Genomic DNA, 13,606 nt, shown 5'->3' on the forward strand with positions numbered 1-13,606 from the left:
AAAAGCTGACTCGAATAATTTGACCGACAATACTAGCGACACTCAGTGTAATGATGATAATCCCCTAATTGCAGATAATCAGTGCGTACCGACCACTACTAATGATTTTAATGCTAATGAGGAGCAAATAAATTTAATAGTGTCCTCTGTTAATTTAACGACAATTGATGACGCGGCACGTTCTGTTACAATGAACGCTGCCCAGTTTAACACACCCGATTTGCAAAATTTACACAGTGAACAGATAATTGTTTCTAATGAAGGTGAACAGTGTAGTCAGAATACGTCAGATTTATTTGATTCCGAGGTAATGACCCACAGTGCACATCCGATTGGCAAACCTTTTCGAGAATCACAGAAGGACCAAATGGTTACACAAAACGTGACAATTGCAGGTACGCCATCAAACAGCACAGAGAATAGAGTAGGTAATATTGGCTAGGATCAAGTTATGGCATTATTGCTACACATTAATGAAAATCACGAAAATCTCAAATAACAACTTAATGAAAATCATGAAAATGTCAAACAACTTAATGAAAATTTCAAACAACAAATTAATGAAATTAATGAAAGACTAGACGACAATTCCAAACAACTTAATGAACAGAACAAACAACTTAGTGAACAGATTACAGCCGTTGCCGTGCAATGTCATGATACTAAGGAACAATTACGTGAGGAAATTAAGGCTTGTGCTAGGAATAGTAGTGTAGAAATTAGATCTGTGGCACAAGAATTAGGTAATACACATGCAGCTACAACGAAATTACTTAAAGATGAAAGTAGTGCAGTCGCTAAACAATGCTCTGAAAACGCAACACAGTTACGCGACGAGTTCAAATTAATGTCAGCAGAACTTTCACGCACACTGGACGCGAAAGTAGATGCGAAATTGGACCAACAGAACAGCCAAATTGACGAACGTTTTAATCACGACCTACAAAACAATGAAACGCGTTACCGTAAATGAATATACAGGAACAGAATAAAGTAAAGCGACAAGTCATGGAAACAATTAATGCACAGAGACGGGAAGATAAGCGTAAATTGTTTACGAAAGCAAAAACATACGTAGACAACAATATTGCTACAGTATCAGACGAAATTAACACTATCAAACAGTTGAACACCGAATTACATGATTAAATCTCTGATCTTAAAACAAAAACAGACACACACACACACAGTAGACTTTCAGACAGTGACCGACAGACTTGAACAATTAGAACTAATACAGGATCCCGATGCCATCAAAGCAGACGTTAAGAAGTTAAACAAAACCACACGTAAAATACAAAAAAAAATTAAGCTTGCGATACTAAAAACGACGATCAGGCAAAAATACTGACTGAAAAATATGATGAATTGGCCAGTCGTATTGATGTTATCGAAAGTAATAATGACACCAAATCAGACGATACGTCACCAGTTTCGTTTAATCAAACACCCGAATTCCAAAATTTACAGCAGACAATCAGTGAGATAGGTTCGTCCAATAATACATTACGTAGAAAATTGTCAACTTTACAACAAGAAGTAACAGAGATGAAAAATGTTTCAGCCTTTAACACATCACAGCGTACGCCACTTTGCGAACATTTGTCAGACTCACACAGCCAGTATAATTTAGGCAATTTACAAAGAGTACGTGAGTTAGATTCCGAACAGTCACAGACAAATAGATTCTCATACAATCCTGAACCTGTTCAGACATACAGAGACGATAATTTTGATTACAAGCACTTTCTATCAGTGAGAAAATTTAAAGTATTTAAAAATGACAGAACACAGATTCACCCATTGGATTGGATACAACAATTTAGCTTTGCTTTTCCACCGACTTGGCCTGTAACACACAAACTTGAATTTATTTGCAGTTTTTTGGAAGACGAACCGGCAACTTGTATGAGACCGATCGCGAGACACTGCTACTCGGTAGAAGAATTTCAGAATGCTTTTCTGTCGACGTATTGGTCGAAGACGACACAGCGCGGAATCAAGGATCAACTAATTAGTTTACCGAATTATGAGAACTCAAATTTTCCCACTGTCACGCAATTTTTTGAACACATGGTCCAACAAAACCAATACTTAAGTGAGCCATACAGTGAATCTGCACTTATCCAATTATGTATTTCTAAATTACCACGATCATTAAGAGTATCACTTTTAACAGGTCAGCAGAAAGAAAATATTTCGGCATTCAGAGATCTGTTACAGCTTTTGGAAGTTCAGCAATCAGATTATTCCTTTATAAACAAAAATTTTCCACATAATAACCAAGGTCAACAAGGATACGGCAATTACGATTAGCCACGCTATTTGAATAGCAAAGTTAATAGACGCTTCAGGAACGACAACCACCAGAACTTTAGTAACAGACAAAATTTTAATTATCAGTATCGTCAAAATTATCAGCAACAGGAACCGCATTTTGGTAACAGTAGAGGTTTTTCTCAAAAACAGCATCAAAACCAGCCGGTTAGCATACCTAACCAGCAATGCAGTCTGCAAGGTCAACCAAGCTTTAATGTTTCGCCGCCTGCACGTATAGCATCGGCTCCACCAAATAGTAACGCACCGCAACAAGGAAAACAGTACGTACAGAAAACACATCATTTCAATTCCTGTCGCAACGCGCCATATAGCAATGACTATCATGACAGACGTAAAAATAATGAGCACAATTTTCAGCGTACGTTTAATAACAGTCGGTCTTACCAGCAGCAAAATCATCCGCAACAACATATTATCATGAATGAACCAGACAGTAGATACCATCCCGAACGTAATACGTCAGGAAGAAATAACAGAACAGTACAAATAGTGGAAATGCCACAGCATCCTCCCGCAAATGATAGCACGTCAGATAGAATTTGACTAGATACAGTACAGGTTGCACCTTCCAGCAACGCAAGCAATGCTTTTGACACGCAGAATCTTGTTCACGAAAATGTTATTACTTTTGCAGGAAAGACCAGTTATTCAAAAAACCATTTCACATCCTGTCATTGAAGTAAAGATTGGATCATCCAAATTCTCAGCAGTAATCGATTCTGGATCACCTATGTCAGTTATAAATGAGGAAACTTTCAACGAATGTAACAAAGAGAATACCTATCCTACGTTACCATTAGGCAAAACTAAAGGAAAAGGAGCAGTATCTGGTAAAGGAGTAGATGTAAAATTACAGACACATTTATCATTTTGTATTGCAGGTCATACATTTCACTCAAATTTTTGGATTGTTCCCTTATTGACAACAGACGTTATTTTAGGTACGAATTTTCTGGTACTACACGACGCAATTATTGACTTTCAAAACTCCTATTTAATGTTAAAGGATGAAAATGTTCAACTGGCTTTAGACTTTCAGCACTCTTTATCTGCAGAAGAACAAACAATTAATCGTACAGAGGTCATTTCCGCATCACGTAACATAGACTGTCATTCCACATTGTTCACAGATACGTACGTACACAAATATAATACTCCAGACGAAGCCGACTATGACGTTATGCAAATGATTTCTGATAAACAGAGCAGTGCAAATACAGACGACGAACGCACACCACTACGCAAAATTCTTTTACAGCAAGCTCCAGTTTTTTACAACGTCCCTGGTACTATGTCCGGTTTTATGTATGAATTTCAAGTTAAACAGCACGACACGTTTAAAGCCAAACATTATCCCATTCCGTACATTCACAGAGAACAAGTTAAGAAAGTATGCTTGATCAAGGAATAATTGAACCGGCAGTTAGTCCGTACATAAACCCACTCCATATTGTTAAGAAAAAGGATGATTCACTTCGTCTCGTACTTCATTCGCGTCACATCAACGACATTATTATTAATGAAACAGATCGCCCACAGACACTAGAAGAACTTCTACAGAAATTTCATGGTACTGCCATTTATTCCACATTAGATTTGAAATCGGGATTTTGGCAAATTCAGCTCCATCCGAACTGTAAAAAGTACACAGCTTTTCTCTGTTTTGGTGACTGTTACCAGTTTTGCAAATTACCGTTCGGTTTAACAATTTCTTCAGCAGCATTTATTCGCGGTTTGAATACTATTCTTCCGACAGAACTTAAAGATAGAATCACAACGTATGTAGACGACATTCTTATTGCAGAAGCTAACTGGTCTGAACACAATCTGATTCTTGAACAACTGTTACGAACTTTTCGTGCACAAGGACTCACAGTTAATCTCAGTAAATCGCACTTAGGGAAAACTTCTATAAATTTTCTTGGACATGTAATTTCAGCAGAAGGCATTGCGCCTGACCCGGAAAAACTTCAAGCTTTACGTGATATTACTGTTCCTACGACGAAGAAACAACTACGCAGCTTTCTGGGTTTAATTAACTTTTTTCGTAAATTTATTCATTACTCTGCCTTAGACACCCCTAGATTAGGTCAATTGACGGGTAAAAACACTATTTGGTCCTGGGATAGCCAAGCACATTCTGAATTTGTGAATCTGAAAGAAGCTTTGTTGAATGCACCACTTTAATCACATCCAGACCTTACTAGAAATTTTTCCATTGCCACTGACCGTTCTAACACCGCTTTAGTCGTACACATTTTTCAAGAAATTGAAGAAGATGGCACTACAGTAATTAAAAACATCGCCTTTGCGAATCGCATTCTGTCACCTGCTGAACGCAATTATTCTGTTACAGAACTTGAAACATTATGTGTTGTATGGGCATTTACGAGATTTAGGCATTTTCTTTATGGAAGACACACTACCGTTTACACAGATCATTGAGCGATACAGTTTTTACTTTCAGCAAAATTTACACACGACAGGTTAAGCAGACGGAAACTTTATTTACAGGAATTTAATTTTACAATTGTTCACATTCCCGGTACACAAAATATTGTAGCAGACGCACTATCCCGTTCTCCCAGCAACAATCAGCAAGACATCGCAACCAACTTCTGCAAAGCAAATTTCAGCGTCATGTACATTCAAGAAGTTGCATTTGAAAATTTCATTTTGTCGTCATTACGAGACATAGCGCAAGAGCAGAGTAAAGACAACGTATGGAAAGAAATTAAACACCTTTGGCAAGATAGGAATAATGTTACCATTAGAAACCATTACACTGTACGCAATAATATTCTGTTTCGCGGCTCTCACCCTGACAGCAACAATTGGTTACTATGCATTCCTGACGAGCTTGTTAACAAATTAATTTGGTATACTCATTTAAGTTACGCACATTATGGAGCCAGAAAATGTTTTCTAATACTGAGACAGAACTGTTATTTTACCAACATGGAGAAACGTATTCGACGAGTTTTAGTCATGTAAAATCTGCCAGAAAGCTAAGTCAGAGACGACTTCACATATTCCTCCATTATATCCCATTGTACCTGTTAAATTGAGACACATGGCCGCTGTAGACATTTTTGGTCCGATTCCCAGAACTAATAGAGGTTTTTGCTACATCTTTGTCGCTGTTGAACTCACTTCAAAATTTGTTACCTTCACTCTGTTACGCAAAGCTACTGCTAAATCTGTTTCGAATGCATTTGTAAAACATTTTTTATTCCATGTAGGACATGTATTGAAAGTAATTTCCGACAATGGATCACAGTTTCGATCTGCAATATGGACACATATGTTACGAGCTAGAAACGTTTGTCCGATCTATATATCCAGGTACCATGCTTCTTCGAACCCTTGTGAACGACTAATGAAAGAAATTGGTAAACTGTGTAGAATATACTGCCATAAAAAACATATTGATTGGAATACACACATACTGTCATTCCAGGATGTAATTAACTCCATACCAAATGAATCTACTATGCTATCTCCGACTGTTATACTGAAAAATGTTGAACCACCTAACAAAATTAAAGAATTAGTATCCTTTCCTACATCTCGTCGACTACGACACCATGAAATAATTGACATTGCGCTGAGCAACATCAAACGTGCCGCAGAGCGCCGGAGAAGACAGCAAAAACAGGTTTGTACACGCCGTGACTTTCACATTGGACAGAAGATATTAATTAGTACGTACACACTATTTATCTAACAGAGGAAAGAATAGATGTACTAAATTTGAGCTTCTATATGCAGGTCCATATCGAATTCGCAGCATTCCTCACTCCAATGTACTACACGTCGAAACTCTGAGAACCAGAAAAAGTAAAGGCAATCACCATGTCTCCAATATTAAACCCTCTATTGAATGAACATACTTTATGATTTATCACACAGTAATGCCATATCCTGATTTTTATATGACCAATGATGCAATTATATTTATGTGACTATTTACTGATGATTATTATATTTTTTCTTGGCAAGTACCCAGCAAGGTAAGGTTAGCAGATCGCTTTTCTTGTCGTTACACATCAGACTGTGCACATTTTTTCTAGATAAACTTACACATTTTATGACCACTTATGCAATTATATTTATGTGACTACTTACTGATGATTATTATATTTTATCTTGGCAAGTGCCCGGCAAGGTAAGGTTAGCAGGTCGCTTTTCTTGTCGTTACACGTCAGACCGTGCACATTTTCTTTAGATAAACTTACATATTTTATGAACAATTATGCAATTCTATCTAGTGACATATTAATTTTATCAAATTCTTTCTCCATTAAAGTCTTCAACTCTCGCCTCTATCAACTACACAACATACAAGCTGAACACAAAGAAAGTCATTTCTTGTCGTTATATATCAGACCGTGCAGATTTTCCATTTTTCATGTATGATTGTTTTCCTGTTTGTTTGTATGCACTATGAAATCTTTAAGATATAACAAACACCAGTTGACTTTGATATTTTTGCCTTATGATATCTCAACATCGTGACTATTTTACAATTTTTTTGCTACTACATTATGATACTCTGTGTACATTTTGCTCCTGCATACTGTCTGTGTTTTTGACATATTACGTTTTCCGTCATGCTATGCTGTATGCTTAATTATATCACTAGAAACCAGTTTTTATTTAATGGGTATATGATTTAAATGCAGGACATTAATCATTGTTCATCATTTTCAGAAAGCAATAACGTGTAAATGAAATAAATGAAACAAACCACAGTGGATTACTATGAAATGGGAATTTCACATTCGGAATGAACGAAAGAATGAACGAAAGAGTAAATGGATCAGAATTAACAAAAATTAACATGAATATACTATACACATCGTATGATAGCAGTCTTAACTAATTATTTTTCTTTCAGAATACGAGGCGATTGATGCAGGCTGTCAGGCAGAACTACACACCTTAGTTTTAGTGATGAAATATGCTAGAAATAAGGAACTCTATACTATGAATAGTTGTTCGAAGTAAATGGTAATATGAATAATGAATAATGAAGTGTCTTTTTGCAGATGATAATGAATAGTGGTGAAGAATATGGTAATATGAATAATGAAGTTTTTCTTTGCAGGTGATGATAATAATGAAGTTATGGTGATATGAATAATGAAGTTTTTGTTTACAGGTGATAGTAGTGATAAACTTTATATGGCCACTAAACGCACCACTTTTAAGTTTTTCTTTGCAGATGAAGATAATGATGAAGTTTATATATTTACTGTTAGTTAAGAAATGCTATGTAGTTATTTAAGTATTTGTTGCAGTTCGTTTTGACAGTATGTCTTATGTCGCATGGTATAATGAGTGAAGGTTTTGGAAAGGACAGCTAGAGTGCATGTATATTGAGTACACATTTCATTACCTGTTAATTTGAAGTTCACTACTTTTCATCGTAATATGCATTTCTTCTTTCAGCTTAATAATCCAGTTTGTATTTTTTCTAGGAGAAGCTATTCATGAAATTAATGTGATATAAGTAGTTCATCATTAAACCTGTTCTAGTACTTGCATTTTTTTTTACACATTTGTGTGTGTCATTCATGAATGTGATGACATATACTCTACTTGTTTCATAACCTTGCTACAGCTGACTCATGACGAATGACGTTACCTATCCTCATTTGCAGCAATAAGTCAAAAGCAAATATTTTCATGCCCCAGCAATTAATTATCGATTCAACGCAATGCATTGCTAGCACAAAAAAATAGACCTTGAGTAATAGTTAGAGTGTGTTACATTTTCATTATTTCCTATGTCACTTGAATGATGAGTTCTAAGTAATACTGAATGATGTTTTATAATAATGCATAAATACTATGCCAATAATTTCTGTAAATAATATTTTTGTTATACTCAATAAATGCTATGCCAATAATTAACTCTCATTTTTAATGATAACTTCTGAATAATACTGAATAAGGTTTTATAAAAATATAAGAATACTTTGCAACTGGCCAAAGAGTGCCAATGATTACTATAACTAGATGAATTATGTAAATGGTATGCCATTAATTAACTCTTGCTTTGAATGATCACTTTTGAATGATGCATAAAAATGGTTTGTAACTGGCCAATGACTGCCAATATTTACTGTCATCAGATGACTTATGAATAATAGTCTGTAATACTCCATACATAGTACAGAAATATTTAGTAACTAGGCGATGAGTGCCACCAATTACTCAAATCGGTTGATAGACTAGTGTAATTCTCAATGATGACTAGCATAAGACTTAATGTCCTTCATCTTCTGACCTAATTACCAGAAATTACTGCAATATACGTTTGTCCTGTTTATCCTTATGATCATGGAGCACTATATTTGGTTTCTGCACTAATTCTACGTTGGTGAAAGAGTGTGGTGTTGACACATCATGGTGTCCACTACCTTGAACAATGGAGATGTTATTATGGTTCCACTGTTTGATGTACCTAATGTACTACCAAAATGATAACATTGAATATTCATACGACATTTCAGTGTCTTGGTTACACTGATTAATACTTCAGGGAAGAGAACTTCAGATTGTCTCACTTGGTGTTGTCCTTCTGTAGAAAGATATGGACTTTCAGTGCAGCTACGTGCAACCTACTGTGCTACAACCATGATGCAATCCTTCCCTTTCCTATCCTAGTTCCTGTAAAATGGTAAAAAAATACTACAGTGAGCATGCACTTTATGTCATTTGTTAATATGTTTTGTACTCATTGCGTATACATTTTGTCATTGCTAGGTATGTTCTGTACTACAGTGCCTATGCACTTTATGTCATTTGTTAATATGATTTGTACTCATTGCGTATACATTTTGTGATTTCTTGATATGTTCTGTACTCAGTGCATGTGCACTCTATTTCATTTCATGTTCTGCACTTATATATATATATATATATATATATATATATATATATATATATATATATATATATATATACTCTGTGACTGTAAACTTAGTTAATTAAGAAAAATTTGTTGCTCATGGCAAGTCCAATTGACTCACCATCGCTGCCAAATTGTTGCCCCCCCCCTAGTGGAGGGTTATGTAAGAGGTCTGAGCAGATGTAATACAGATGTAATTTTATGTAAGAGGTCCGAGCTGATGTAATTTCGATGTATTGCTCATGCGCTGCCTGCGATATGCAAGGTATAAGAGAATCGCTGACCAGAGAGCAGTGTTGACTGTACGAACGGTGTAGCAGTAGCAGTAAGTTGTTGCCAGTGTGTGTCTGGTCTGCAGTCTGCTCCGGTCTGGTGTATCATGTTGGCTGGGCCGGTCGCGGTGCAGCGATGCCGGAGCCTGAGTATTATTGTATAAGGTAAAAAAAAGCAGCCTCGCGCATATCTAGTAATATTATGTAAACTCCCATGTATATCATTTAAAAATGTCCTAGTAATAACAAGCATTCATTTCAATTTAAATAATTTAATATTTTTTTCAATGCATGATCATTCCGATTGTTGCAAAAGAAAAATCATTTGCTTCCTTTCATAATTAACAAATGTATAGGCCAGAATTGCATAGAGCTGTGCCGGAAAAGAGCTATTGTCAGAGCAGATAGTTGCCGACTTTATCGAGGTGAGAATTTTTGCTTTTTATTCAGAATGATCTTACAGGGCCTTGACGCAGCACTGCTGTCTTCCAAATTTTACCAGGTTACTGAATTTATTTTTTTATTATGAGGTTTAGGAATTTTTCTGTTTCGAGCTTATATTAAATGAGAAAAGAATTTTGTGGGTACATTAAATGGGAACCAGTTTTGTTCTGAGGTTACACTAAAATTAGAATCATTAACCAAATAATATTTTAAAATTATATTTTTTGTGGGGAGGTTACAAGGTTCTGGAACTCTCGAAACCGAGGTGATGCAAAACTTTTTTTATGTGTGTATTAACGTATGCTTTGAGCCGCGTGAGCTTTCACTGCTAATTTTGAAAAAACCTTGTATACAAATTTTGCACTTGGGCACCTATGACACCCCTGCCAGCTTGGCGCCCAAAGTGGTCGGTTGTGTTGCTTGGGCCTTAACCTGGCCCGGCACTACTGGGAAAGTGGACGTAACTAGTATTTACCGTACACTGCACAACGATACTACGGCCAAAAACGTACCCAGAGATCATGGGATACATCCTTTTTTCCGGCACAGTGCAGCAACTCGATGGGGCATGGACTCAACAAATCCTTGGAAGTCCCCTAAAGAAATATTGAGCCATGCCGTCTCTATAGCATTCCATAATTGCGCAATTGTTGCCAGTGCAGAATTTTGTGTACGAAGTGATCTCTCGATTATGTTACATAAATTTTTGATGGAATTCACGTCGTGTGATGTGGGTTGTCAAATCATTCGCTCGTATGTACAGAATGTTCTTCAAACCAGTCGCAAACAATTGTGGTCTCGTGACATGTTTTGGAGAATGAAGTCCATGAACAGCTCCAAATGGAATCAAGTACCGAACATAACCATTTCGAGTCAATGATCGGTTCAGTTGGATTAGAGGACCCAGTCCATTCCATGTAAACACAGCCGTCACCATTATGGAGCCACCACCAGCTTGCACAGTGGCTTGTTGACAACTTGGGTCCATGGCTTTGTGGCGTCCGTGCCACACCCAAACCCTGCCATCAGCTCTGACCAAGCCACGGCTTTCCAGCTCTCTAGGGACCAACCGACATGGTCAAGAGTCCAGGACAGGCGTTGCTGTTAGCAAAGGCACTTGCGTCGTTCGTCTTCTGCTATAGCCCGTAATGCTAAGTTACGCCGCACTGACCAAAACCATTAGTTCGTCGTACGCCCCAAATTGCTTTCTGTTGTTATTTTACTCAGTGTTGCTTGTCTGTTAGCACTGACAACTCTACGTAAACGCTTCTGGAGACCGTCGCCACTGTTGTCCGTGCCCAGAGGTAATGCCTTAAGTGTAATATTCTCGGTTCACTCCAGACACTGTGGATCTCGTAATACTGAATTCCCTAACGATCTCCGAAACGGGATGCCCCGTGAGTCTAGCTGCAGCTACCATTAGGCGTTCAAAGTCTGTTAATTCCCATCGTGCTGGCATAATAACGTCGGAAACATTTTCACATGAATGACCTGAGTACAGATGATAGCTCGGCCAGTGCACTGCCCTTTTATACCCTGTGTACGCGGTTCTACCTCCATCTGTTTGTGTGCCTGTCGCTGTCACATGACTTCTGTCATCTCAGTGTACATTTCGCGAAGGGTCCTTGAAGACAAGATAAGAGAAATCCACTTGTGAATGGAGCAAGAAAGCAAACGACTAGACCTGGTTTCATTTGTGAATGGAACAGGAAAGCAAATTAGTAGCAGTGGTTCAAGGTACCCTTCGCCATGCACCGTAAGGTGGCTTGCACAATGTTATATACAGATGTTGAGTAAAGCATTAGCTTTAAACATTTGGTATTTTCAGATCAGCTTAAATGAACGACAGAAGATAATGCAAAGCGTTGATCATACCTGTAACACTAGTCGGCGGGAAGACACCAGCGTTGTTGATAAGGACGTCGACGCCACCCAGGTTGTCCTTGACCCACTTGAAGGCAGCCAGGATGCTGGCTTCGTCTCTCAAATCCCCGGCAATGGCGTGCAGCTTCCCTGGGGCGTCTTTGAGTTCCAGCTCCTGTTGTGAGGCACAAACACCTTACTGTCTTCACGAAAAGACGAAAATAATGAAAGCAGCTCTCTCACTCTTAGTGAAGCCTGGTCTTTAATATTTTGCTCTGTATGAGATTGTGAACTTTCTTACCTTTACTTAAGATATTTGACTAGTACGATTTCCGTGATCCTTTTTACAGCGCGGAGATAACGCAACAAGTTTTGTACTACCGCTAACTGACCATGCCTCGTTCAGAAGTCAGATTACGGCACTTGCCTCGCGAAGTGGAGCATATTGGGTGAGACGCCCGTCTCGTCCCTTCGTTGACACGGAGCGAAACCTGTCCTGGAAGAAGTAGGCAAAGGATGAGCCGTCAGTTAGGGCCTGATAGCCAACTCGGCGTACACTGTCGTATCTCCGGATATTGCATCCGCGTTCATATTCACGATGATACTGTGCGCATACAATGAAGCACCAAAGAAACTGGTATAGGCATGCGTATTCAAATACATAGTTACGTGAGCCGGCAGAATACGGCGCTGCGGTCGGCAACGCTTCTATAAGACAACAGCTGTCTAGAGCAGTTGTTAGATCGGTTACTGTTGCTACAATGACAGGTTATCAAGATTTAAGTGAGTTTGAACGGGGTGCTATAACCGGCGCTCAAGCGATGCGACACAGCATCTCCGAGGTAGCAATGAAGTGGGGATTTTCTCGTACGATCATGTCATTAGAGTATCGTGAATATCAGGAACCCGGTAAAACATCAAATCCCCGTCATCGCTGCGACCGGAAAAAGATCCTACAAGAACGGGACCAACGACGAGTGAAGAGAATCGTTCAGCGTGACAGAACTGTAGCCCTTCCGCAAATTGCTGCAGATTTCCATACTGGACCATCAAAAAGTGTCAGAGTGCAAAACCATTCAACGAAACATCATCGATATGTGCTTTCGGAGCCGAAGGCCCACTCGTGTATCTTCGATCACTGCATGACAGGAAGCTTTATGCCTCGCCTGGGCCGGACGAGTCACATTTCAAATTGTATTGAGCAGATGGACATGTACGGGTATGGGTATGGAAACAACCTCATGAATCCATGGACCCTAGATGTCAGTAGCAGACTATTCAAGCTGGTGGAGGCTCTGTAATGGTGTGGGAGGTGTACAGTGGGAGTGATATGGGACCCCCGATGCGTCTACGTACGACTCTGATGGGTGGCACCTACGTAAGCATCCTGTCTGATCACCTGCATCCATTCATGTACATTGTGCATTCCGACGGATTTGGGCAATTCCAGCAGGACAACGCGACACCCAACAAGTCCAGAATTGTTTCAGAGTGGCCCCAGGAACACTCTTCTGAGTTTAAACACTTCCGCTGACCACCAAACTCCCCAAACATGAACATTAATGGGATGACTTGCAATGTGTTGTTCACAAGAGTTTTCCACCCCTTCGTGTAGTGACTGATTTACGGACAGCCCAGCAGGGTTCATAGTGTCAGTTCCCTCCAGCACTACTTCAGATAATTGTCGAGTCCATGCCAAGTCGCGTTGCCGCACTTTTGCGTGCTCGCGGGGGCCCTACACGATATTAGGCAGCTGTATCAGTTTCTT

The 13,606-nt window shown here is 38.7% G+C and overlaps 1 protein-coding gene across 2 annotated transcripts in view; it reads right to left on the bottom strand.

The window, feature by feature from the left end:
• Positions 1-13,606, bottom strand: part of LOC126237454 (dehydrogenase/reductase SDR family member 11-like) — a 421,354-nt gene that overhangs the window by 89,842 nt on the left and 317,906 nt on the right. For both annotated transcript variants that reach the window (XM_049947588.1, XM_049947587.1), the window contains exon 2: positions 11,851-12,013. In XM_049947588.1, the coding sequence (XP_049803545.1) occupies positions 11,851-12,013 (163 nt within the window). The remainder of the gene's footprint in view (positions 1-11,850; positions 12,014-13,606) is intronic.

The sequence above is a fragment of the Schistocerca nitens genome, chromosome 2 (genome assembly GCF_023898315.1).
Source record: "Schistocerca nitens isolate TAMUIC-IGC-003100 chromosome 2, iqSchNite1.1, whole genome shotgun sequence".
NCBI classification, from domain to species: Eukaryota; Metazoa; Arthropoda; class Insecta; order Orthoptera; family Acrididae; genus Schistocerca; species Schistocerca nitens.